Source organism: Branchiostoma belcheri, unplaced genomic scaffold (assembly GCF_001625305.1).
Source record: "Branchiostoma belcheri isolate BF01 breed outbred unplaced genomic scaffold, Haploidv18h27 scaffold83, whole genome shotgun sequence".
NCBI classification, from domain to species: domain Eukaryota; kingdom Metazoa; phylum Chordata; class Leptocardii; order Amphioxiformes; family Branchiostomatidae; genus Branchiostoma; species Branchiostoma belcheri.
Genome location: NW_017804498.1, coordinates 218353 through 244643, shown reverse-complemented (window position 1 = coordinate 244643; position 26291 = coordinate 218353). Strand labels below are relative to the sequence as shown.

Here is a 26291-nt window from a genome sequence, read left to right as displayed (position 1 = left end):
TAGCACGTGAAGAAAACAACAGTTCCGCTCACATCCACAGACGACGGACAGAAAGATGTGTTACTTTATTATCTTGCGAATTCAAATCAAGCTAGCAACGATTCTTGCACGGAACGTGGTTTCAATTTTGCTGGTTGACAAGCCGTAAGTATTGACATACTTTAGGATCCTGGTTTCCGATATTAAATCACCCCAACCCTGCCCAAGAATGCCCACGTCACTCTACCTTTATGTTCCCATTTGTTTGTTTACAAGTACTGAAACTACTACTCGCATTCATTGGGATATGTTTGAAAATGTGACCACATATATTAACGGATGTTTAATAGTTCGAATGACGAGGATTTTCCTTTGGAAAAACAAGTACTGTCGTTACAGTTGTCAACAGGCTCCGGCTATCCAATGTCGCGAGGTCGGAAGATCTGGTGACAAGCTTGTTTGCCAGGCTACCTGTGCCCACGACGAGAGCCGTGATTGGTCGGCCTGCAGGGACAATGACATTTATATGCGAGCACATGGCACTCAAGCCCCGCCAGCTGTCAAACCCGCACTGCCTCCCCGACGGCCGACCTCTGCGATCGTGCCCTGAAAAACAGCCGACTGTCAACCACCATTCGTCAACAAGATAGGGATTTTCTGCACTTGTCGTCTGATCGGACGCAGAACAAGCCCAGGGAAGTCACGGTTTCCCGCCACTAGGAGAGGTCTCTACCATTCTGACAAGCGAGACGAGGAAGGCATGAAAGCACGCCGCGGTAGGTGCATTGTTGTCTTTGTCTGTGCCTACCTGGTTAAGTCTGGGCCCCGCTGAGGCGCACAGGTAACAACGCCACAACTAAAACGATCAATCGGCCACATTCTAAGATTTTTCTTGACCTTCTTTGACGGAAATGTCCTGAGTGAACATGGCAGTCGTTTCCTTACGATATTTCCTGTATCTGAGGGAAAGGGAAGTGGAAAACAGGAACCATCGGAATGGGAAAGGTTGTTTTCTTTGTTTGACACCTGAAGTTTCCCACAATCATCGCCAAGAATAGACACGATCGCAGAGAATCTCAGATCGTCAGTTCTGTTGTGCTGATTATGTTATCGAAGCACACAGTCTGATTGTCTACGCATGTTGTCATTTTTGTCTTAAGTCTTTTTGTGTGCTCCCAGGGGATTGTAGGAAGTATCGGTATGACTGTCATTTACCCAACCGTCCTTTGTTTTCGTCAAAATGTCGTGGATCAGTCGGGCGGGGGGATGATACTCATTGTGCCCAGCTACAACTACCAAATCACACCGACACTATAACAACTGGGCGTTATTTTAATAGTGTTTGTGGGCAGGGAAGTAGGCAGGGCCTGTGGTGTTGTTTATCTTTCACCTGTCTTCGTGGTGAGTCTGGTATTTCCGCCCACCCCTCCACATATTTGGCCGCACGTTCAACAGTAGTTACTAGTATCATATCTTTCTCGACGTTGGTAACGGCTGTTTCGACATCAAAAGACGTGTTTGTCAGCCAGACAGCGAGGTTCGATGGTGGATGTTTTGTAAGTAGGAAGGTTGGGCCGCTAATTGCGAGACCACGAGGCCGTGGGCCCATTGTTGTCTTTGTTTGAGAAGTGTTTTACCTGCGGGGGTCATGCCGTGACAGTTGTAACAGTTGGTCGCCCCGAAATGTAGACCACGTGGCCAGGCCAGTTTTGCGGTATGTTATTTTCTTTGTTGGTTTGGAAGTTCAATTACGGAGAAGGGAGGGTAAAAATTTGGAGTACCATCTAACTGGTAAACAATGTTATTGTTTACAACTTTGCGTTCGATTTAATGACACCAGGAAGCTAAAACGCTACCCCCTCCCCCAGGTTTTGACATACAAGTTTTTGCAATTGTCCCATATATGGACACAAGTGCGATCCGAAACTGTCGTGACACTGTAAAAATCCGACCGCAGGGTGGTATGTCAAGTTCCTTATAGAATGCCGACACCTGTCAGCTGCGACCCTCTCATGGAATCTGACCATCCCGACTGTCCATTACAATTAGCAGTTTCAACCAATGATGGCATGGCAATTAGCAGTTCGACCAATGAGAGATTAGATACATGTCCGTCAAATATTTGCATCTTTAGGTTTCATTCTGCATTTCGACGTTTTGACGGATGTGGGTGGGGGCTATAGAATCAGTCATGTAGAAACAAAGCAGTTGTCAAGTACAATTTTTGAGCATAAGCTTTGGTAGAACACGGACACAATATATCTAGTATAAGGGACGAATCACTAATGAATTTCGAGAGTGTCAATATATTTCACTGTTTCTGTCCGCCACTTTTCCACATCCCGGTCAGCCATTCAACAAGCCTATAATGTTTCTGTTTTTGTCAATCGAATACGTCGGATCAAGGTTAAGTGCGGTTTATAGTACAAAACGGCGGACTTTGGACACACCCCGTCCGTCCTTGGATGATCCGCCCCTAAATTTCAAACACAACTGTGGAACGGCCGAGTTTAACAGCAAACAGTTGTATTGTTTACTCATCCATACAGATATAATCACTCTACCAAAAATTAATTTCCTCTAGTCTATAAGTTGCTTTTAATTTCAGCAACTTCTGTGTATCATCTTGTTGTGATCTTGTCACAGGTTACGTTTCTTTTAATTTATGGCAGCGGGTTTACCCTTTAATCAGCTGGGGGACAGGATCCTTTGGTATCGGTTGGGTCAACAGCTATCAATTTCCATCTGGTTTCCTTTGTCTCAGAAACGAGCTTTAATTGGTTGGTTAACAATGGGATGGACGGTCTATTGTTCTTGCCAAACCGTGCTTCTCTGATGAAACAGCATCTGTTTGAGCCACTTATCACAATCAGTTTTATTTTGTCTGGGAAATTAATATTGACCGCCCACCAATTATCATTGCTTGGTTAATGCTCCGTTCGCATCATGAATATTATGTTAAGTGTGTATAGTAGTGACCATCTTACAGTGTTGATTCTGTAATGCTATTTGTGACCAAGGAGGCTCTTCTAGATAACCAGCCTCCTTGTTGTGACGAAGACGTTGTTCAAAATGATGACACACATGGATGTTGTTGTGTAACCACCGCTTCAGAAACAGGAATATACAACTCAGAGCGTGGTGGATAGACTTCTACAGTTCGTGCTATCTAGTATTTGAAATGAAAGGAAATTCTTTAAAACTGTGTCATATGATGTGTGGTTTCATCTCATGGTAAAGAAAGGCGACAGAGTTTTGCATAAAAGAGTTCAAAATCAGTTAAGTAAGAATGGCCCCCGTTTCCAAGTGGTACGTCCTAATGTAGAGTGTGGCGTCATAGCCAGCCACATGTGACTCAGTTCCTATATAAAACTTGTTGACGGATCTCCCTCATTCTTGCCCTGCCATGTCATATAATTGTTGCGTATATTCTACCTTTTACAGCGTCCCGTGAAAACAAAGCCATGAAATACCGCGAAAGGTTCTACGGAGAGGACGAGGAGGTGTTCTCTGGGAGTCGGCGCCAGCGGCACTCCGACAGCACTCGGAAACGCCGAGGAAACCTCCCGAAAGAAGCTGTGCAGATCCTCCGGGCTTGGCTGTACGACCACCGCTACAACGCCTACCCCACAGACGCAGAGAAGTTGGATTTGGCTCGAGAAGCTGGTCTCACTGTGTTGCAGGTAGGTTGTTCACCTGTGCAGTTTTGACAGCTGCCACTGCTATGGATTAAATCTGGATTTGGCTACATCATGGCGAGGCGGAATTTATGTATTAAGTAAATGTTGACCTAGATTACGACATAACAAATGGCTCAATCATTATGCGTGACATTTGTCAAAATGAACGAGTTTTTTTTATATTCGACATCGAGAATAGGAGAACTACATTATATTAGCTGGCGATGTTTTCAAAGGTTTATCGGCCAAGGGGCTTGTCCGGCTCGAATTCGAGTAAATTTCGCGATGACAGAACACAGGGAAACCCGATAATTCCTTTTGTATCCCCAGATAAAGCTTTAACGTGATACTTGGTAAAACTCCGTATTGGGTTACAGGTGAAAAAGGTTCTTGAAATGGGCCTGTGTCAACGGTAAAATACAGGACTAGTCCCTGCATGGGTGGATTTGTTGAGTGTTAAAATGATGTTGTCCTTTAGATCTTGTGATGTTTTATATTTATCTTTATCATGTGTTGTTTGTTTATGCAGGTTTGTAATTGGTTCATCAACGCTAGGCGGCGTATCCTCCCGGACATGATCCGCCGGGATGGCGCCGATCCAAGCGAGTTCACCATCTCCCGCCGCACCAGCGCCAAACGACAGGGCAGTTACGCCGACACGTCCTCGGAGGACGGCCGGTCCAGCCCCGAGACGTCTCCCGAGACGCCGCCTTACCCGACGTGGATGCAGGAGATGCTGGAGGGAAAGATGAAGCAGTACAAGTCAGAGGACGACCTGCCGGGAAGCATGACGCCACCGGACTCTCCACATCACCAGCCTCACCCACTGTCACGTGCTGACGACAACTCCAACTGCAGGGAAGGATTGCACGAGGCTCTGGTCAGCAGGCTGGCCGAGAAACTGAGGAGACAAGACCGCTGGATCCACGCGCAGCACGAAGCACCCATCCTGTCGTCCCAAATACCCGTCAGCAGGCTGCCATCCAGCGCCACTCCTCCAGCATCCCTCAGCCTACGTCATCACGACGTCATCCGAGCGGACTGTACCACACAGACGTCACCGGTGGATCTGACGACACAGAGAAAAGAAGTCTGCACTTCTTGTATGCTGGGAGGGAAGTGTCCAACACACGCCCAGCCTGTGGGACAGACGCCGCCACCGACACCCCCCCGGGGAAGAGGACGACATGTTCGGCTGCCTGCGCCTTCTCGTAGACGTGGCTGTGAGTCAGATTCAAGACCATCCTGCGAACAAGAACACTTCCGCACCCTTTCGCATCACCACCTAGTGCAGGGCAGAAAAGTGCAGGACAGTTGCAATGGGCTAAGATACGTTCCCGCCAAAAACTCCACGAAAGTTGCAAGTTACAAACAAAAAACAAGTTCCAAAGTTGCCACGTCGACTTGGCGGGGTCGTAAACAATGTAGCCCGACGAAAAACCCTCGCACCTTGGGACCAAATAAAGAGCATGTGACCATGCGCAGCTTGGAAACTGGCCAGTCCTGCCCCGCTCAGTATACACGGCATCCGGGGAGCGGCCGGGTCAACCACCGGATCGAGCACTGAGTCAATAAGCAAGTCTCAGACGGGGTCCAGAGGTTACTCCAACAGTCCAGTAGTTTAACAAAACATCTCTTAATTGTTTAACCGTTGTCTGTGTTCTTTACACTAAGTGTATATGTTATCAATGGCTACTCGGTTTTCTAAGCGGACTATTTTTTCATGTTTATAATGTGTTCATTTATAGCAGTGCTTAAATGACAATCGACGCTGTTGTAAATTTTTACAGACTGTACAAATGTTTTCTCTCACCCTGACTTTTAAAAAATGTGAAATTCTAATGAAATTTAGAGCGGGGTGTATTATTAATATTAGCGATTTTGTCTTGTGTAAATATCTTGCCCCAGTTAAGAATACGTGGGTTTTTCCGCAAGTAGACGTGTACGTACGTGGTGAAAATACACTTCAAAAACACATGCATTTGACAGCTCCATGTTTGAACATTGTATCAAGGTCTGTTGACACACCTAATCGCCCTCCCCCTAGCGTCTAGGTGTGCACTCTTTTGATGTTTGCCGTTCTACTTTCGTACGGCTCTGTTTGCACATTTCACTCGCGTTAGACTGGCGACAGTTTCTTCTCGTAAACAGTACACGACAGGTGATAGCCGACCAGGTAGCACACATGGTAAGAACAAAAGAACAAAACCCTTGTACAAAACGTAGGTTCCCCTAATATACACGGCAATACTTTGTATGAATTGCGATATGGTACGAAAAGATTCAAATGTAAGTAAAAGAATTCTTGCTTTGTGAATTTCTGCAACTGTTTGCATGGTCAAATGGCACCTTGTGTCAACAAATGTTGATCAATTGTGTATATGTTCCAGACGATTGGAATTTGTGTAGACAATGTTTTTTGGATTGCTTTCAGAAATAAAGATTGAGAGAAATATACTGTGCGGCTTAATCGTGTGTTAATGGTGTCGTTGGCCTCACTTCATTACTTTAGGACATAATAGGGGAAGTTCCATGTTCTGTATAAGGAATGGGTTATTAGTTCTAATTGTAAATTGTTCTTGACAACTTTTCATGTTGCCTCCCATATCAATTATGTCGCCAGTAAATACAGAAAGGAAGTCAAGAATACTAGACGGATAGCTTTATGGGTCGCACACGTTTTATGAGTTATAAACAATGTCTGCCGATATATTGAAATAGTAGCGTAGTTCTAAAGGAGTGAAAACAAGTTTTATCTCGTGCCCATGGTAACGACAGCTGTCGTCAGAAGTCCTGGTGCCGTGGTACGTGTACGGAGGTCTGTGATAAACACCTGCTGGCGAACCTTCTTTTCCCTTCCTGTTTTGTCGCCATTCCAAAACGTAGCCAGTGTAAACACCGACATCTACTTCATTCTCCGAGCTGATCTTTCGGTGGCAAAGTAACCAACCGTCAATACAGCATCTAATGCCGAGGTCACATTTCCAAACCGGGGCCCGGCCGGGCTGTTTCGATTAACGAAAAAATCAAGCCATCAATGATATACGCAAATAGTTGCCTTTATTAATTTATTTCAGCTTTCTTGTGCTTTGTTGTCTTTAATATCATACTTTTCGTTCCATAAGACTGCCCGGCCGGGCCCCGATTTGGAAATGTGACCTCAGCATAATAGGCAAAACACTATCCAAACACTATCCAAAACCTGATTGGGCCCACTGTCAGAAAACGGTACATAAAATGATGTTAAAATTTTCCCAGTAAACGTCTGCTTTGAGAGTGCGTCTATGACTGACTTCACACCATCCGCTGGATCGACAAGACAGGCAAAATAAGGGCCACTGCACAAAAAAGATCTTCTCGACGAAGTTTTGGTTTAGTGATGGGGGATTCTCATCAGAAAATGGACCAGCACGACACTAGAAGAAACGTTAAGAAGAGCAGAAAGCCAAGAAGGGCGGAGAAAACTGGTTGTAAGATCTTCTGTGATGTCCAACGGTCTGACAATTAGACTAAACAATAGACTAGATGGCGGAGTATCCCTGCATCAACAGTCTAACTGGTACTGACCTTACATCTCACTCTAGTCTATCAGGGCAAACCAACGTACCACACCAAGTCCCGACTAGTTGGTACTGCAGCGTCACTTAGCGTACAATGGTGAAACTGCAGCCAGCCACGAAAGGCTTATTTGACATGGAACCGTTTGTATACATGGGCAATTCTTTCCAATGGGCAATTTTAGGTAGACCGGAATGATTATTAACACCTCTTTAATCATAAAAATGATTACATGTAGTCATATCATGTGGTGTTGATGACGTCGTACGATCGCAAACGATCGAGGGAATTCTTTGGACTGTGACCTGCAAAATTCATCTGTCTTGTTACGGAAAAGGCTGTATTAGACCCTTGTCGGCGGTCTGCCTGAACTTCTGCCTGAAAATCCTACGACTAATGTGATCGCACCTTAAGACACAGATAGACGATTCGTCGATGAAGGCTACACATCCAGGTTGTCAGATGCACAAGGAAATTGTCACTGAAGCACAAATGGTCAGCTTTTATTTTTAAAAACTGATTTTTTTAAGTAGCATCCACTACTTTTTGTCAGTCACTGTCAGAAACCTGTCCAGTTGCTTGAGTAACAATTTCCTTGTGCTCACAGACGATTAGTGGTATGGGTTTCATCATGTATGTTACACCTCCAACCGACTTATAAAAATATAAGATATGTACTACTTGGGGTTGGCTGTGAACGCTAGATGGGTAAGTTTGCATGCCAACCTTTCTCTCATGTGCTGCCACACGCCTATAATATGCAGACGCATTATTATTTGTTCAGACAGAGTCACATAATTATGAGGTCTCCACAACAAGTATTCGTGGGATAATGATGACGCCCCTCTAACCATTGTTCGACCACATGAATATTTCATTAGGTACCTTAATCACTCATCGCATTGTATTGTAGCGACCAGTTGCAGGTTGGGTCTCTACGTGCCATAATATCTCGCGCACCAGTAAGAGCAAAATTTACTACCATTCTTTCCTGTTGTATTTCTTCAAGATAGCAAAGTAGCAAGCCATGTCTTCTGAAGAATCGCTTAAGAAGTCTCAAGAACAACCAAACAACAACGTGGACGCAGCTGGCGTAGAGCTAAAGCACCGGTCTACGCCGAAAGAAGGCTGGGGCGACGCGAAGTCCGACAGGCGGAAGAAGGTGGTGGGCGCCCTGAAGGCGGCCTGGCCTCACGTCAAACTCTTCATCATTCTTGTCATCTACTCCATGTTCGGCGCGGTGGGCTTTTGGCTGATAGAATACCCTCACGAAACAGCCCTGGTGGCGAACTTCACAGAAGCGAGGACCCAGTTGCTGAAGGATATGTGGAACGTCTCCCAGGTCTTTACGGGGGGCGACTGGACGGAGGAGATGACGATCTTGGTGGAGCGGTACGAGCACACCATCTTGGCAGCGTACGACGGAGGGATCGACCCTCGGGGGGTGACAGGGGGGCAGGCCGAGCTGCAATGGGATGTTGCCGGCTCTCTCTTCTTCTCCGTCACTGTCTTCACCACAATCGGTGAGTTAACGTTCATGGTATCATTTAAAATGTGGTCTTGTGTGTGAGGAGAGCTACGCATCCAGCACGTTAAAATACACCACACATATCTAAAAGAGTACGGCCCATCCCGTTGTGAGTGGATCAAATCTTACAGTGGGGTCTTATGTGACTACTGTACAAAACTGGTACATGATGTACTAGTATGTTACGCCTATGAAGTATGTTTTCACGGTTCTATACGGCCAGAAAAGAAATGTTTCAACACGACTGTTCACGACATTCGCCTTTCCTTTTAAACTTACAGTTTAATGTTGGCTTCAAATTGTGCAAACATGTGGTGCAACTTTTGTTAACCCATCTATTGGCATTATGAAAATGGCTTTCTCCCATACTACAGTAGTATTGCAATTTCGTGCATCTACGATGTAACTATTTGCACGAATTCAAAATCCTTACTTATCTAAGCATAACAATTGTTTTCTTGACGAATTGCAAACAGAGTACTCCTTTACTGTATAGACATTACAATCGACCAAATACAAGCTATACATATACCAGACCTGTCTCGAGCAAACTGAAGACATGTCACACCTGCAGCTTAACCCGCTCGTGTGGTTAATCGTCATATATCATCATCTTGCATGAGCAAGACGCGTAATAAAGATGTCGAGGGACAATGGGCTTGCATGCCTCAATGATCATGGAGAATAGACAAAATGTCAACTGTGTTTACCCTCAAACGCGATGGCACTAAGACCTTATTCAGGCCGTGGTAACGTAGTTTATACATAATGTCAATATGGGTGGAGGGTAATCTCTAAACAGATCTTTCTGTGGAAAAGTGGTTATCAACCGGCAAGGCAGTGTCCAATAGGCAAGACATTATCCTATTGGCCTTAGGTTAGTTACAGCTTTGTAGTAATTGACACTTGCTTGGAGATTAGGTAGAAGGCCTTTTCCGCTGGATGCAAGTCGTATGAAGGCTGTTACGGTCAATATGATGTGGTTTTGATGGGTTTGAAAGCGGCGCAAGTCCGTTATTGTGTTGTAGGTTGGAAAATTCAAGCGAGGCCACGGAGGTAAAACACGGGGCGCAGTGAAACATGTAAAACTATACCACATGAACAGGAGAGCAAGAAGACATCAAATATAGCTAGTGAACTGAGTAATTTCAATGTTTCGGGACTTTTTGTTAGAAATGTGTTCTATAAACAAACAAACAAACGAACGAACGAACGAACGAACGAACAAAACCAAACAAACGAACAAGTTGTCCGGTACGAAATCAGGTCTTTCGGTGTGATATAGCTTGCTGCCGCCGCGCCGCGTGCCTGCGAAGCTGGTGTGTTACGCCGAAGGGCGGTTATACCGGTTATACCGTTACAGAAACAAACAATAATGAAATATGCAGACCTTGTGCTTTCTCTCATGCAGGCTACGGACACCAGACTCCCGCCACTGTTGCCGGTCGGGTCTTCTGCATCTTCTACGCCATTTTCGGGATCCCCATCCTGCTCCTGACCCTGGCGGACATAGGCGAGCTGCTGGCGAGGGGACTCCGGTACATCGCCGCGACCGTCAACTCCAAGCTGAGACCCAACATGATGGAGTCAAGGTAAAGAACCGGTCACGTACATCGTGCGATGCACCTACGACTATTTTTGATGAAATCGTGGTACGTTCTAGTTAAGGTCTAGTGAAGAAACGGGTGCAATCTATGGTGTACGACACGGTCGTCGGGGAAAAAATAATAATCGTATTTGCATCATACGATGTATGTGATGGGGGCTTACAGATCTATATATGGACTATACCATGATGTAATGCACCGAAGGTTAAATCTGGAAGACGCCCTTTTCAGTACTTCCCTAAATGTCATCACAGTTAACGTAAAAGTCAATTGTCACAGTACTCAAGTACTGTTTGTTACGTTGCGGCCACATTCGCCTTAGAGCGCCCTATTTTGATGTCGCAGAACTTGCGAATTCAAGTAAGCTGTGACAAGAACCGACCGCCGCCAATAATCTTGGACAGCCCTTTCCGTAACAAGACAGCTCAATTTTGCAGCTAGGGAACATGCACGACTATTCCAAGAATGCCCTCCGTTTGCACTCGTACGACGATCGTAAGACGTTTGTGACCTGGCGTTACTAACATATCCCAGTAAGACCCATCGGGACATTTGCATATGGATCAGTGAAAAAATGGTGGATGTTACCTGAAACGTTTTGAATGTGTGTCTCATCCAGAAGTAGTGCTTGATTCGCTAACAAAGTTAGTCTTTTTATGTTTTTTTTTCTTAAATCTTATTTCTGTAGGAAGGACGATGTGCCGCTGTACGGTATCTTCATCGTGGTGTTCTTGGTGATGAGCCTCGGGGCCCTCGTCATGATGCAGATGGAGGACTGGACTTTCGAGCAGGCCTTCTACTTCATCTTCGTCACCTTCAGCACCATCGGCTTCGGTGACCTGGTGCCGCGCCACAAGATGTACTCCCTGGCGGCATCCCTCTACTTCCTCCTCGGCATGGCCCTCATCTCCACCTCCTTCAGTCTCAGCCAAGACGAGGTGGGGAGGCTGCTGAAGAAGTGGGGCGACCTCAAGGCGTCGTGTAAGAAGAGGGTGTGTCCGTGCTGCGCCAACCGGGTGGGTTCGGAGCTGGAGGTGGGCGGGGACGACCCTGGTGTCAGCGGCCAGGACAAGACCAAGCTGGTCACCAGGAAGACACAGATCGGCCTGCCCATCGGGATCATGAGGGGCGACGCTTTGAGCGAGGACAGGAAGGAAGACCGGTTCCATTGATACCAAACGACCAAACACGACGCAAGAGCAAAATTCCTCTTTTCAATTGTACATCTGGACGCAAATACAACGGGATAGAGTCTCCCGAAATCGAAGTCAGTGTGACATAACGTACCTTAGTACAACGCAAGTCATTTAGGGTTTGGAAAGACTGGCAATTTTGAAACTCTTATTTTGAAGCTTTCTTCATCTTCACGCCACTTGAAAGATCATTTTCACGCTGATAATGTACTGTACTGTTTCAGTCATATAAATGTAACTCTTCTTGACTTTGAACTTAAATTTTCCAAATGCCAAGTGTCTTTTATATCTTAAAAACGGCCATCGCTGCAGCAAGGAAACGGGAGATTTTCCTCGTCCTGATATGATAAGTTTTGCTTGTTGGATCTTTTGTTTACTAGTATTCGTGAAAAACTCAAATCGCCTGCTGGATACTTTTCATTGAGGTCACCTGGGATGAATGAGGTCATGGTCAGACAAAATATACCAAAGATGCAGATTTCATGACTGAAGTCCTGTGTACATTGAAGTATTAAGCATGCACTCAGTCTTAAATGGCCTAGCTGTAAGATCTTAGCATTGATATTTATAATGTAAGAGAGAATGTTATAACAAAACATGTACAAGCAGGGTATATAGTGGTGTCCAGTTGCTATTGGCTATACAATTTACATCATGTTATGGTTACTAGCGCTACATACAGTCAAGTACAATCAGTAAACCTTCGTCCATGCAAACCATTGGAAGTGCCTAGCTAAGATAGGACTTATAAAACATTATATTTCACCTGTACTATGTAGTATGGAGTGAAATATAAAAAAAAATGTAATTTCAACAGTTTATGGATATTATACCAAGTTTTATTGGTTGGCTAGAAAGCTATAGGATGTATTAGTATTAAGAATGGTCAGAGGGGCAAGTTTGAAAATTGTCATTGTCATTGTAAAATTATTTTGTGGTATTCATACAACTGTTGCTCAGATATAAAACATACTTCTCATAAAATATTCATACGTTGATAGTTTGACTTTCAGTTAGCCTTGTCAAGTATGGATGACGTTACATTTTTTTGACATCAGTGGATAAAATAGAGGCTTTAAGTTGTAATTGAGAGAATGCTTCATCAGTCATTGTGTAGTCAGGAACATTTGACGACCATTGTAAATAATTGCTGCATGTTGCACTCTGATATGTGGAAAGTACATTATTGTATGTCAGATCCAGTTTGCTCATACATGCAGTGACAAATGGTGGACTACACAGGTTAGCATTTTTGCATGCCATCTTGCTGATTCATTTACGATTCTGTTACTTTACAACAGATTCCTTGTCTCCTCTGCTGATGAGATAATATAATATAATATTTTAGCAACATTTTTTCTTGTTTTTGTGTACATTATTGTAAACTGTTTTGTTTGCAATGCTGACTTAGGAAATTAGAAGTTTCATTTAGATAGATAACTGTCTTGTCCTGCAAAATTTAAAACATTTCATTTAATTTCAAATTGTCACCTACAGCTGTCCGAAGATCACTTTAATAAATATAAAGTCACTTGTTTTACACATATATTCCAAAATAAGGTAGCTTAGAAAAAGGCTGGAAATTGCATGAGATGATGCAATTGAAACTTAAGCTAACTTACATTTATGTTCACAATGACTATACTCATAAACTTGATAAAACATATTTAAAATGAAGCACATTTTTGAAGTAAGATAACGCTATCTAAAATTGCCAAATTATCAAAATCCTGTTTATAATGTTTTACTAAGTTCTTAGACATTCAAATGCTATACATGAACATAAAGACAAGGTGAACGATTATTGTACACAGACCAGGTAAAATGACATTTAGTTTGGTTGAGCAAAGCCCACTTTGAAGAGTTTTGTACGTTATTCATATTTTACCACAAAAATTGCACAAAAGTTTTGCTTGAAAATTGCATAGATTTTTCTTGCCTAATATTTACTTCTGCTGCGCCAAGGATCCTATGCAAGTTTTATTCAATTGTGAATCTGCCTTTGCTCAGTATCTTACATGATTCAGAAATAACTTTTTCGTCATACATTGTATGTAACTACATAGTACTGTGTAGAATCCAAACTGAATAATAAAATGAACATCTATGTTAGGCTTTTCCCTCAACACCCATGTATTGATAATCAGCTCGGGAGGACTTAAAGTAAGCAAGGAGGTTTAAAAGCAAGTCTGGAAGACAGATAAGTCTCAGTAAAAAGACCTTCCTACATAATTCAACTATCAAATATAGCCAGTCAAGTAGTACTTTTGTGGATACTGAATAAAACTAGGAATTATCACTCTAATGTCTATTTTAAACCTTGTCCTGCTGGCATTTTTGCACAATATTTTTCAATTTAATTTCATGTCTTTATCAGGTCATAGACCCCTGCCTTTTTTTTACCCTGTGGTGGCAAAGTTACTTCCGCATTTGTTGCGTTTCGCTGCGGTGTGATGCGTTTCACGACAAATACCCCTAAATTGTACCTATATAGGGTGCTATACGGATGATATTGTATGTGCAACCCAACAATTGTTGGGTGCTGCAGGACTACGGTTAAGACATTGGAATGTGTTAAATTCTCATTGTAAAACTTATGAAGAATGCCGTACTGAGTCATCTATGTGATGGCACATCTAGATGAGAATATCTGAGTCATGTGCTCCTGAATCCACTCCTCCATTACACCCTGCATGTACCAGTGGACACACAGACTGTACCCTAAGCACACCACACCTAACGTCCAGCCCAGAACCGAGTGTAGACTGGGTGTACTGGGATGTTCCTCTCCAGAGGAGGAGCCTGGAAGGGAGACAAGCAACATTCAGAAATTCCTGCCCTTTGCTGCACTTCTGTGAATCGTGGACATGGGGCACAAAGCCTTATCCAGTACTCAGTTGAAATAGTGTTTTATCCTGGTAGCTAAATACAATGGATACCAGGCTAGCAAGTATTCTTGGATATCATGAAAAGCTCCAAGTTTCAACAAGACAATCTGAAAAATGCCTGAAATTCAGCATGCTCCAGGAGTCACATTCATGAGGCATGTTTCGTGCCTTGCTGCATTAGAGTCACATTGTTTAAATTTGTTGGGGCATTGCGACTGAAGAAACCTGGGGTCAACGATCTACAGCACACTGGTGGAACATACAGTCCAACATCAGCGTTATCCCAGCCTAATTCTGTAGTAACCACTATAAACTGGTTGAGCTAACCAGTAAAGACTGTTAAGTAGGGAGGGTTGTTTAATTAACACTGATGCAGTACAATCCATTTAAGATTTCGTTTTACAGCACAAAATTTGAAAAAATCACGGACCTATCTTTGGATCATTTAGAAAAAAGTAAAGGCACTGCTATCACGATGGATAGCCCCAACTTTGCTGATAGCTCCTGTCCCTAGACCTGTGCTGATTGTAACCTGAATGTCTCCAGCTCATGTGTCCATTGGCATTGTAGCCACCAGCATCATAGTTTGAATGTTGTTGGTAATCCCAACTTTCATAGCTGTCCTCTGCCCAATTTCCTGAATACCGGTAGTCTCTGTAATAGTCATGAGAATGGTAGTTGTAATCATATTCTCTTCTCCCATATTGACCAGAATTATTGTCCCTGTAATATCCATAACTAGAGCTTTCATAATGTCTACCCTCAAGAGCACCGCGGAAATCGTCAGCGCGTCCTGAGCGATGCCTGTCCCTGTCCCTTCTCCGATGGTCATAGGGAGTAAAGCGCCGCTCTCTGGATGGCGGTTGGTCCCTTCTCCGTGCTGGTTCTTGTTGTTTCCGAGGCAATGGTAGCTTGGGAGGCAAAACCTCGCCACTTTGTATTCTGTGTATCAATGACACATACAAGGTGTTACAGTTTGAAGTGACACATTAACTAAGGGCATGGCATGACTAACTAAAGTTTCTACCATCTACCTATACCCCCTAAGGTTTGTATTGGTAGATGCATTACTCACAAAGCACTTCTCTGCTGCAGGTGCTCCAGGTAGTTCTCCCTCTCCAGGTCATGTCCTCTGGCTTTATTGAAGGCTGTAAAACAGGAAGAATTGCAACATTTATCAGCAAAAGATCCACACTTTAGTAGTGTTTTGTATCCTGTTATACTTCCTATTAAACTACATTTCAAAGTTTTGTAAGACTGTAGGTGCCTACAAATTTTCCTACTTGTACAACATGTTCATAGTGTATCATCACGACCACTACCAAGTAGGCACAAAATTACTCAAATTGCAGTCAACAAGGACCATCTTGAGCTGCCACATTGCAGTTCATTACAGAACTGCAGAGCATTTGGGCAGTAATATACCATAATACTACCCGGTAGTACATGATATATACAGGCTTTTCACTAGTGCCATGTTGGAGTACAGTGATGTCTGTTAAACATGCCAACATGCTGCTACTTAATCAATTTACCCGCCAACACCTGGTCACAGGGATTCAAATGGTAATTATCATGACGTCAATGAAAAGCCTCTATACAAGGTGTGAACAAACCTTCTATTGCCCTCTCTGCAGTGAAGCCCTTGTAATCTATCAGATACCTGAGTAGATTAGCACAGACATCATTAGTACATGTACTAGTACTAGTACGACACAAATGCATTGCTAGTTTCTACTACACTTAGTTTCTACTACTACGCATTAATTCGAACGAACTCAATCATACCAGAACGAACTCAATCATACCAAGGATCAAATATGTATATACATGTACATGTATATATATGTATGTATTGGATATGGCAAAATCCCAGTGTTTTAGTTTATGATCTATAAGAGAAGAAAACTGAATGATGAAATTAGACAAAGGAAGTACTGAATCATGACTCTTACCTGCACACCAGGTACCCTGTTCTGTTTACTCCATGTGTGCAATGGACACCTATAAGGCTGTCTGCAACAGGGCATGCAAATCAATTACTGAGTATGTATATTTGTACAAAAATGTACATCAGTTATAATAGAAAATATTTCTTGCAATTAATTCAAGAAGTGCAGAGCATTTTGTGATATAGCATACACAAGGTCTACAGTGTTACAATGCAGGTTGAGGTAATTTTAGAGAGAGAGTATGACTAATAACCCATTGTTATTTTTTCACTTACCATCTTGGCTTTCGGTCTCAAAGTTATGCACTATACTTGAAAACCTGTTGTACAAAAAAGCAACTGTTATACAATAACTGTGAACATGTGGTGGAAGCTAAACTTTCCTTCAACAGTTACACCATCAACAGCTGGTGAAGAATTCAATGTAACAATGGTTTATTAAGTGCAGGAAAAGGACTGCTTCACATCCCTAAACAAATAATAAGTCATATTCATAACTTGGCACTAAAAATGCCAGAGGGGTTACGGATAAATTCTGTCACCAAACAACGTATTTTGGACTCACTCTTGCACAACATCGTCCGAGGGCACCTCTTTCCCAGCTGTGAAAATTTTCTCATATTTGATGCCAGCATTAGTGATGTCCTGTAGAGAGATGATACAGCTTTCATGTCAAAAACACATGTAGGACAATTTACTGGTAGTGAGATACTAAGAAGAAGACTTAGTATGCAGCACTATAGAGCTAGATGTTAGGCATGCTTGAGTGACCTCTCCACAGCAGCAGCTGGTATAACCCCTCCTTGGTGTAACACATCAAACTGGTGAGATCTAGAAAGCCACTTCTGTACTTGGTGGCCATGATAGTTCTAGCAACCAAGTACATGTACTAGTAACATTATAGGAGGTGCTCTCCAATGGAAATGTTGCCAACTCCAATGTACAAGTTTTGAAGACAAAGATGACAGAACTAAACAATGACAATTTCTTCAGCATGTAGACATGCAGTACCAGTACCTGTTTATTGTAGTATCTAGTGGTAAAAGTGAGGTCTATCACCATCCCCAGCCTGGCCCCCTGGTCTGATATACTCTGTATCATGTCAGGTATGGTGAACCTGTGGAAGAATACAAAGAAGTTGAAGATCTCACACAGCCATGAAGTTGCAGAGCAGCATTTGGCTGTTACTAGTGTTAGATTTTCTTGCAGTATATACTATAATATTTATCTTGGTGTCTCCCTTTATCAACTTTATGAATTATGATACAGTAAATCAGATGAGTCTAACAACAGACAGTGGATAGGGTAGAGAAAATGTCTCACCTATTTTCGCTTGGCAGATTTGAACAGATGCCCTGAAACAGAACAATTACAGCTTGAGCTACTAACGTTAGTAATTTTCCTCTGATTCTGACTATGTTCAATGTTGCTATGCGAAAGAAAATGAACACAAGTACTAACACTAACAGTTACACCATGACTTCAATATTGAATGCTCAAAACAACAGCCAGAGGTGAAAAATAACTTCCCAGTTCTTCAAAACTTACCATTTTTAGAGGAACTTTGAAGGAGATGAACCTTGTCCCTTCTATCTGTCTGCCCATGGAACTGTAGTCTAGCCATCTGTGCAGGGGGTCAAAGAGACCAACATCTTTACGTACACCAAGGAGCTTTCATCACAAGGAGGGAGATCGTGATGAAAGCTCCTTGCGTACACATACTTCAATGCTTTCTGGATTAAGTGGTGAAAATTATTCAAATGGCTTTAAAGACGTTTTCATGATCAGTGACCACTGTTTAACGGATAGTTCCTATCAACGGAACTACGACCGGATAATAGTCTCTACATGATACATCTGAAGAACAGGACTGCACCCTCCCCCTCCTATAGTCCCTGTTGCTTGTGAGAAATTTGTGGCCACGTTGAAAGATTCCTTCTCCACAACAAATTATGGTGAATAGATTCTCAACTATCAGTTTCCTGGTCCTTGTATGATCTTGTATATACTATATATATGCTACGTACCTATCTGGGACGCTTCTTGGTGCCATGTTGGCGCACTAAATACCTGAAAGTTTGGAGAAAACGACTGTGAAAGTGAAACCAGGGTGAAACCAGTCGTGGATCGCTCGCTCGAACACAAGTTTCGGTGACGCTGGACTAGTCTACTTTACTGGGGTTGTACTGACCGAGTTTGTACATCATTCACACAATAAAAGTAAAGTCTGCTTCCTCTTCATCACTAAAATGAACAAATAATCTACTATTCTCGCAGAAATAATATGTATCTCTATGTTGTGATCATTTTTTGTATACGTAGTAACGATATGGACAAACGCTAAAAATTAGTTACCCCTTAAATTTGAGTAATAGTGGCATCTTCTTATTCTGAGAATGATGGGAAATTCGTCATATTCTATTTTGAAAAGGGGGACACCCAAATCTATTAAAGTTAGTGGAATATAATTACCGTATAAGATTGCAGCTTGACACACGAAAACAAAGTAAACATAGAAAAACCTGTTTTTCCTTTGTCCGTTATACTAAACATTATTGATAAAATTGTATCAAGGACATTATTAGAATTTAGTCCACGATTTACCTATTATTCCAGATTGGTATAGTCCAACTGATGCCGCCATCTTTGAGAGAGCAACCGACACGCGAGAAGATAGAAAGTTGAGGTGATTCTCTATGACAGTCTCGTGACTAGTATCATCCAGCCAATCTGTATGAAGAGAGGGATTACGTGTCTTACGTAGATTATGAATATGATATAAGATTCTCAATGTGCTTTCTTCCGTCGAGGGACTAAACTTTGAACAAAGGGGGAGGGTAACGTTAGTAGAGTGCCATGGCTTTGCTTTGTTGACCCAAAAATATATAATATTTTCCTCTCCCTTTCTTTTGGTAATCGTGTCAGACGACAAACATGCCGACTGTTGCCGAGACTCCAAACGAGTTCAAGTTGAACAACTGCCCTGCGGACGGGATCTCGGCGGTGAAGTTCAGCCCGACCAGCTCGCAGCTGCTGCTGGTGTCGTCCTGGGACTGTTCGGTGCGGCTGTACGACGTGAGCGGGAACAACCTCAGGAACAAGTACGAACATTCCAGCGCCGTCCTGGACTGCTGCTTCTATGTAAGTCAGTATGGTTTAGGGTTGCGTGCGTTAACGGCAGAGCATTCGGCCGAGAACCAAGAGGTCCCGAGTTCGAATCCTGCCGTCACCAACCTTGTGCCCTTGGGAAAGACACAACTTTCCTCACTTTGCTCAGGTGAAAATGAGTTTGCCAGAATGATCATAATTATCATGATTGGGGGCATTAAGGGAAAAGCAAAATCAACGAAGTGTTCCTCTCAGCTCTCAGCCTTTACTTGATTTCGGCAACTGAAAAAATATTTAATTTAGTTAATCCAGATTGTGATTTTTAAAAAATGCTATACATTAAGTACGACTGTTGAACCGGTCATTTGATTTTGAGTGACTAGGTTGAATTTGTGCTAGCATTCAGTGAAAGTAACTTGCAGGAGGAAAAGACACAAACTTAGCAGCACCCGAAAGTTATGAGATTCACATGGAGGGTGAAAAAAATCCTCCATCCTTTATAAATTATATGGTGGAGATGGAGATTTACACATAGTTTTGGTTGATACAGTAGATCTACGTGTATATGCATATACTTTAGTACTTCTATCTGTCTGCCTGTTTACATGTACTTGTACTGATATGGTTTCTCCCTTCCAGGACCCTGTGCACCCCTACAGTGGTGGACTGGACCAGATGCTGAAGACCTGTGATCTGAACACAAGCCAAGGTGAGATGGATGTAATAGGGTCTGATTTGTGATTACCACAGGCCTGTGATTAACAGAAGGGGATCATCAGTGTTGTTATTATGTTTACCAAAGGAAAACATATTGTTTTTGCTCTGTTTTCTCTTTTTCTTCTCCAAATCGAAAAGGTCAATGACCTGAAACCAGACGTCTGTTACCATGGTAACTAGTGTTGGGTTACATCATGTTGCAATCTTATAGCAAGAGGGATTTAGTCTCCTGTCTGACCATATACAATGTATATGTGTTTGAGTAAGAATTAACAGAGCAGACGATATATGAAGGCAGCTGTATGAAGGTAAACATTATGCATTTGCTTTGCAAATGTTACATTTCTAGTTGCAGTGTTGGTATCATACAATGTAAGTACAACTCTTAGTAAGTTTCTGTCCTGATGCCTGCTTCTCTTGTGGGAAACAGAAACTGTTGTTGGGAACCATGATGCAGCCATCCGCTGTGTGGAGTACTGTCCTGATGTCAACGTGGTCATCACAGGCAGCTGGGACCAGACAGTCAAACTGTGGGACCCGCGCACACCCTGTAACGCTGGGTCCTTCTCACAGCCTGGCAAGGTAGGATCCTGGATCATTACATGGTCCTTTGGGATTTTTTAAAAACAACAAATCAGAGATTTCAGATTTACGAGTAGTATCCGTTCCCCGGCTTTCTCGACCCCTAATTCCTGCTGGTACCCAGCCAGATTCTTGGACCTTTGACCTCCTGTCATTCTGCCTGTCAATCCTTCCCCACCCATGTGCTGTCAACCTTCTCTGGCAAACAGCTACAAAAACCCATAGCTCATTCACTCAAAACCATACAGCCATACCTAGAAGTAAGAACATGTACATATTTCTGTAGATCTGTAGAGCAGGCAATCAAAGAACCACACTTGGATGTTCAACTAGGGAATTTTTTCTAAGAAGAGGTCACAGTTTTAAAGGAGCATTGACCAGACTGGTTACTTTTCTTTCAGGTGTACACAATGGCAGTTACAGGTGATCGACTGATTGTGGGAACAGCAGGCAGACGAGTGTTGGTGTGGGACCTGAGGAACATGGGTTATGTGCAACAGAGACGAGAGTCCAGCCTGAAATACCAGACCCGCTGTATCAGGGCCTTCCCCAACAAGCAGGGCTATGTGCTCAGCTCCATAGAGTAAGTAAAGTTGCACTCATGTCCATGGAGTTTTCAACTCCATAGAGTACTAGTAGGTAGAGTTGCACTTATGTCCATGGAGTAAACACTTTTCAGATTTTTAGAATAAGTTAGTACAATTGCCTCTGTTAAAAATTCAAGACAGTTGTTGGCCAGTGGTGTAAGTTGTTTTTACCATGGACCAGCACAGGTTACATACAGTTAGACATAAGAAATACCAGTGCCTGCACATTTTGAGCCCTGAAATGTACGACTGGTACATACTTAGTAGGTTAATAGTATAACCCCTCATGCTATGGATTTATTATGAGTACATGTTTATGGATTTGTTGGGATTTAAATGATGTAACTAACCTGTATCTTTTCATAATTTGTCTGACCCTGACCTCTTTTCCCCATGGCCTGAATAAAATGAAAAACAGCCAGTATTTCATGAATAGATAAAGGCTCAAACAAACAAACATCCAAACAAACAAATAATACTTTGTTCCAGGGGCCGTGTAGCTGTGGAGTATTTAGACCCCAGCCCCGAGGTACAGAAGAAGAAGTACGCCTTCAAGTGTCATCGTATCAAGGAGGACGGAATCGAGAAGATCTACCCTGTTAACGCTATCGCCTTCCACAGCCTGCACAACACCTTCGCTACAGGTCAGCTACTTTGCCTACATATTATAATAGTCAGTGTAATAGTACATCACCGTACTCTTGTCCATAGCTTTAAAGGCACGGTGGTGGAGAGATGGAGTACAAATGTATGTCATACTGAAAGATATTTAAACTACCACAAATATTTCAAGATATATTACATATAATTGAAGTAATCATGTAATTGATGCAATCAAAATTTCAAATAATTGACTTACACACAACAGAATGATAGAAAACATGGATGAAAAGAATGTAAAAATTAAAATGTTGGGCTTAAGAATGTTGAGCAAGTGTCTTTCTTCCACAGGAGGGTCGGATGGTTTTGTGAACATCTGGGACGGGTTCCACAAGAAGAGGCTGTGTCAGTTCCACCGCTATCCCACCAGCATCGCCTCCCTCGCCTTCAGCCACGACGGCAGCGTGCTCGCCATCGCCTCGTCATACATGTACGAGGAGCTGGACGTGGAACATCCCGAGGACGCCATCTACATCCGCAATGTCACCGATCAGGAAACAAAACCCAAGTAAGTCTAGACATGTTTACGCTTTTCACTTGATATCAGTGCAAAAGGTGACTTTATTTGTTTTAGTGTAAACTGTAATGGACTTCCTACCAGTTAGTTGTAAAACAATGGAAAATTGCAATAGTGTATTTTTTTAGTTGAGTATGCATACTATTAGAGAAATGGCAAATGCTGCATATATATAGATTGCTTTGAAGCCTTGGTCATGTACTTGTACAAGTCCAAAGCGCCACCAGGTAGTTTGTGTAGGTACTGCAATTAAAGGCCACCTTGTGGTGACTTGCACTGTACACACTGTAGGTGTTTCAATAGATGCCTGATTGAAGTACACTATGGATATCCCAGAGGTCTGAATCCCTCTAATATGGATACATTTGGTTTGCAGGACCTCAGGTTCAGCCTCTTGAAAGGAAGTCTCCTAAAAGCCACAAAGGACAACAATGCCTACTGTCCATATCAGGAGATGCCAACAAGTCTGGTGCCAGCTTCCTATTCATATAACATGTTCACTGATGTACAGTACATTTTAACATTGAGCATAAATATTTCCCCACACCAAGTACAAATTGAATGGTAATCTCTGCATACTACATTATCATATGAATCGTATAAATGCTGTACATAAAACCGGTACTTAGGGAAACTATAGGGAGGCTGCATAATATACAAAACCTTGAAGATTCAGAATTACCAACAATGGTGATAAATGTACTATACAGGTACATGTAGCAAATTCATTGACCTTTTTTTACTAAGAAATAAGTGTAAGAAATAGTTTGTGTAGAGTTCTTTTCTAACATGAAAAGTAAAAGATAAGTAAAAGCTAAATATTCCATCTTTGTACATATTTTATCACTACTATGACTATTAGTTCACTAATTGTCTCAGGTGAATGTGGTAGATCTGATTTTTTTATTGGTTTGGTACTAATAAATTTTGACTCTTCTTTCTGTACTTATTATAAAGAGAAGGTAGGGTAGTTGAAAAGGATGTAGGGAGGGATGACATGAGGAATTGTGTGGTTATACATTTGTAGATGTATGTACAACCTTCCTCTTAATGAAGGTTTTAGAAAAAAGAAATGCAGAAGTACACAGAGAATGACTGAAGTAAAGTATATATACTGTAGACGCACCCACACATTCAAAAGAATAAATATTTGTACTTGCTTTTCTTTTCCCAACATTATGTCCTGGTGTATTGTCAACATTTTTTCTTTGCTTATAAGCTGTCTCTAATGTTGAATAAAGTACAGTTGTTTACGTGATGTGGTATTGTGTGCTGTGTCAGCCTTCGATTTACCTAGTGTCGTGGTATTGACACCCATGGCCATTCATTCTCTGGGTTAAAAGGCCAAGTAGCTCAACAAGTGGGACCAAGCTTAATGAAAAAAGTGACACCTACATAATGCAAGTTTTGTACAGAAAGTAAATATGATACAAAGGAGATAATTTGAATAGTTTTGACGTGTGCAGGTAAGTTTTATCTCCTTTTGTGGGGATTTTCCTATAGATTATATCAGGCTATCAGTTACCGGGTAACGGTCAAATGTGCGTTTAGTTGCTAACCCCGTTATCTGGTTCCATTGTTTTGCCACCCTGCCCCTTTAGGCCATGGCTTGTTTGGTGACACAATTAACATCTAATTTATTGGTCAATTTCATGGCAACAAATTGTTGACACGGGAACACAAGTTACCTCTGCTTGGCACTGTTGCCACGGCCTGTGCACTCGATGGTTCAGGCCATCACAAAAGGCCAACATGTACAAGCGATCTCAACTTTTGTAGAGGCACTGGGAGTCCACGGGCAGGAGTGGTGCTTAACACAACTATAAACCACTCTACAACTGGCACCAGGGTTAACCTCCATGTTTGAACTGAAATTGTCAAGAGGAACCTTGGAGTACTTGACTTTGATTTTTTCCCCCCGTGGAGCGGATGAATATTTCAAATCAGCAGCTTTGCTTCTGGCTATTGACTACATTGATGATTGGAGGGAAGCCACAGTACAGGTTAGTCTGAAACATCTCATAGGATACAAAAGTAAGAATTTATTTCATGTACTCCTACCCTTCTAGCCAGTGCAAGTCCATTGATTTATAGAAAAACTAAAGCAAATAGTTGTTAGAGTTGAAGCCGTTACATCCTGTTTGTAGAGCCCTGCCATTAGCTGTGTTCTCAGCACACTGCCTATGTAAGCATTCAATTCTGCGTAACTTAGGATGCAACACAGCTGTATGACCCCCCAAAAATGCAATTTTGTTAGTTCGTATGGCTCCCCATAGCATTATTGTACAATTATATACAACCAGCAAATACTACAGCAAGTATCAAAGTTTCAGTGCAATTTAACATGGTTAAAAGTAACATTTCAAAGGGTTGTTTTGTTTTGGATGGGTTTATCTGTGGGTGGGTGTTTTTGGACAGTAGGTTGACAGCATGTAGGTGGGGGAAGATTGACAGGCAGCATGACAGGTCAAAAAGTCAGACACAGGAAATAGGATGAACATGAAGGTCACAGAATCTGGCTGTAAGACTGCAGGAATCAGGATAAGTCCAGACCTGATTTATAAAGAATGTCATCTCCTCGGTTGTTCAGAAACACAACACACATGTACATGACATGTACTTCCTAGAAGTCTGAAATCTCTTATTTCTGGTTAGTGTCTGAGATGGAAGACATCCAGGAGGACCTGAAGGTGCCTGAGTGGTTCCAGCGGTACAGGAACGCCCACCAACGTCAGCTGAGCTACAAGGACAAGGCCCAGGAACTACGGATGTCCTTACTTCAACAGGTAAGAACTTAGGACTAGATCACAGATGCATTTGCAGTAAGAGGGAAAACAAGGTTTTCACTGTGAGTGTTTTAACTTTGTGTTCTGTAGTACAGTTGTAATGCAATTCGCTGTGTCATGAATTTGGGGTGAAGAAGTCACTAAAAATAAAACCACTGCAAGAAATTCAGAATAGGAGCTAATGTCATTCTGTGTGGAAGCCACATACATCTGTACTTCGATCGTATCTATCTCTGAAGAATCTCATCTTAATTTAATTTACAGAATCAGCAGACGCTGTCCTATGCCCTGGAGCGAGTCAGGCAGGTTGAATTCAGCGGCAAGCACGCCGTCAAACCAGAACAGGACTTCCAGCTGGGAACAAACGGGCCAGCTGCCTTTCCCACGCGTTCCGTCTCAAACCGATTCCATTTCAAGCAGAAGTCGCCACGCCGACTTGATCCTATCAAGGATGCCGGCCGTACCAGAGGAGCAAAGCATAAGGGTCAACAGAAAGGACAACAGAGTGGCGAAGAAACTTCAGTGACTCATCAAGTCATTGATGCCTACAGGAAGATATTACTGCCCTCTTGTAGCATCCCACCGCTACATGGACAATGGTTGCCACAGAGAGCGACGGAAAAGTCATTAAGGAAAGGTACAGATAAGCAGACTATCATGTTTGTACATGGCAACCAAATGGTCTGGAACGCAGTGGAACAGCCCAATCAGACAATCCCCTCTGTTACAGAGTGACACTTAGATAATTGTGATCTTTTTTCACACAGAATGTTGCAGTGAAGTTTAATGAAAAGCAATTTTCTTTTACTTTGAGTCATAAATGCCATCTACCACAAGTGATGCCTCGTTAGATGAGACAACTCTCACAATGCATAAAAGATGGCTTTGTTATTAGAAAACATCTACTGAAATCCAGGTAAGCCCCAGCTGAGTGTAAGAGGATATTTCAG

At 42.5% G+C, this 26291-nt stretch overlaps 5 protein-coding genes across 7 annotated transcripts; 4 read left to right on the top strand and 1 right to left on the bottom strand.

Annotated features, from left to right (window-relative positions):
• The first annotated feature begins 501 nt into the window (after positions 1-501).
• On the top strand, positions 502-6116 carry LOC109486840 (homeobox protein TGIF2LX-like). The gene is given in 4 exon segments (XM_019790743.1): positions 502-755; positions 3424-3662; positions 4189-4824; positions 4826-6116. Coding segments are annotated over 4 exon segments (1014 nt in total). The 5' UTR covers positions 502-739; the 3' UTR covers positions 4949-6116.
• Positions 6117-8063: 1947 nt separating this feature from the next.
• On the top strand, positions 8064-12262 carry LOC109486827 (potassium channel subfamily K member 16-like). The gene is made up of 3 exons (XM_019790729.1): positions 8064-8740; positions 10157-10337; positions 11041-12262. Exons 1-3 carry the CDS (start codon positions 8245-8247, stop codon positions 11522-11524), a joined length of 1161 nt encoding a protein of 386 aa, XP_019646288.1. The 5' UTR covers positions 8064-8244; the 3' UTR covers positions 11525-12262.
• A 1877-nt stretch (positions 12263-14139) lies between these two features.
• LOC109486829 (RNA/RNP complex-1-interacting phosphatase-like) lies at positions 14140-18553 on the bottom strand. Of its 2 annotated transcripts, XM_019790731.1 has the most exons (11): positions 18412-18553; positions 17933-18008; positions 17708-17739; positions 17402-17501; positions 16950-17029; positions 16661-16704; positions 16389-16449; positions 16050-16096; positions 15509-15581; positions 15194-15375; positions 14140-14347 (listed from the first exon to the last, which is right to left on the bottom strand). In XM_019790731.1, exons 1-11 carry the CDS (start codon positions 18435-18437, stop codon positions 14166-14168), a joined length of 903 nt encoding a protein of 300 aa, XP_019646290.1. In that variant the 5' UTR covers positions 18438-18553; the 3' UTR covers positions 14140-14165. The 2 variants fall into 2 exon arrangements, with proteins under 2 accessions (XP_019646290.1, XP_019646289.1); XM_019790730.1 differs by lacking the exon at positions 14140-14347 and having other exon boundaries at positions 14493-15375; positions 18412-18552.
• Positions 18554-19028: 475 nt separating this feature from the next.
• LOC109486830 (mitotic checkpoint protein BUB3-like) lies at positions 19029-23813 on the top strand. 2 transcript variants are annotated; one of them, XM_019790732.1, is made up of 8 exons: positions 19029-19070; positions 19310-19525; positions 20132-20201; positions 20640-20791; positions 21193-21374; positions 21868-22022; positions 22330-22546; positions 22932-23813. In XM_019790732.1, exons 2-8 carry the CDS (start codon positions 19319-19321, stop codon positions 22951-22953), a joined length of 1005 nt encoding a protein of 334 aa, XP_019646291.1. In that variant the 5' UTR covers positions 19029-19070; positions 19310-19318; the 3' UTR covers positions 22954-23813. The 2 variants fall into 2 exon arrangements, with proteins under 2 accessions (XP_019646291.1, XP_019646292.1); XM_019790733.1 differs by lacking the exon at positions 19029-19070 and having other exon boundaries at positions 19308-19525.
• Positions 23814-23931: 118 nt separating this feature from the next.
• On the top strand, positions 23932-26276 carry LOC109486797. Its single transcript, XM_019790689.1, has 3 exons — positions 23932-24558; positions 25211-25341; positions 25606-26276. Exons 2-3 carry the CDS (start codon positions 25219-25221, stop codon positions 26074-26076), a joined length of 594 nt encoding a protein of 197 aa, XP_019646248.1. The 5' UTR covers positions 23932-24558; positions 25211-25218; the 3' UTR covers positions 26077-26276.
• The last annotated feature ends 15 nt before the right edge of the window (positions 26277-26291 follow it).

What these genes read in the sequence shown, in the direction of transcription:
- LOC109486827 (XM_019790729.1), top strand. Translation starts at nt 8,245, where the DNA reads ATGTCTTCTGAAGAATCGCTTAAGAAGTCTCAAGAACAACCAAACAAC. An exon ending in CACTGTCTTCACCACAATCG is followed by an intron (nt 8,741 to 10,156) that starts GTGAGTTAACGT and finishes TCTCTCATGCAG; the next exon opens with GCTACGGACACCAGACTCCC. An exon ending in CCCAACATGATGGAGTCAAG is followed by an intron (nt 10,338 to 11,040) that starts GTAAAGAACCGG and finishes TTATTTCTGTAG; the next exon opens with GAAGGACGATGTGCCGCTGT.
- LOC109486829 (XM_019790730.1), bottom strand. Translation starts at nt 18,437, where the DNA reads ATGGCACCAAGAAGCGTCCCAGATAG. An exon ending in TCAAAGTTCCTCTAAAAATG is followed by an intron (nt 17,740 to 17,932) that starts GTAAGTTTTGAA and finishes GTTCTGTTTCAG; the next exon opens with GGCATCTGTTCAAATCTGCC. An exon ending in ACAGGGTACCTGGTGTGCAG is followed by an intron (nt 16,097 to 16,388) that starts GTAAGAGTCATG and finishes TAATCTACTCAG; the next exon opens with GTATCTGATAGATTACAAGG.
- LOC109486830 (XM_019790732.1), top strand. Translation starts at nt 19,319, where the DNA reads ATGCCGACTGTTGCCGAGACTCCAAACGAGTTCAAGTTGAACAACTGC. An exon ending in GCACAACACCTTCGCTACAG is followed by an intron (nt 22,023 to 22,329) that starts GTCAGCTACTTT and finishes TTTCTTCCACAG; the next exon opens with GAGGGTCGGATGGTTTTGTG. An exon ending in GATCAGGAAACAAAACCCAA is followed by an intron (nt 22,547 to 22,931) that starts GTAAGTCTAGAC and finishes TTTGGTTTGCAG; the next exon opens with GACCTCAGGTTCAGCCTCTT.
- LOC109486797 (XM_019790689.1), top strand. Translation starts at nt 25,219, where the DNA reads ATGGAAGACATCCAGGAGGACCTGAAGGTGCCTGAGTGGTTCCAGCGG. An exon ending in GGATGTCCTTACTTCAACAG is followed by an intron (nt 25,342 to 25,605) that starts GTAAGAACTTAG and finishes TTTAATTTACAG; the next exon opens with AATCAGCAGACGCTGTCCTA.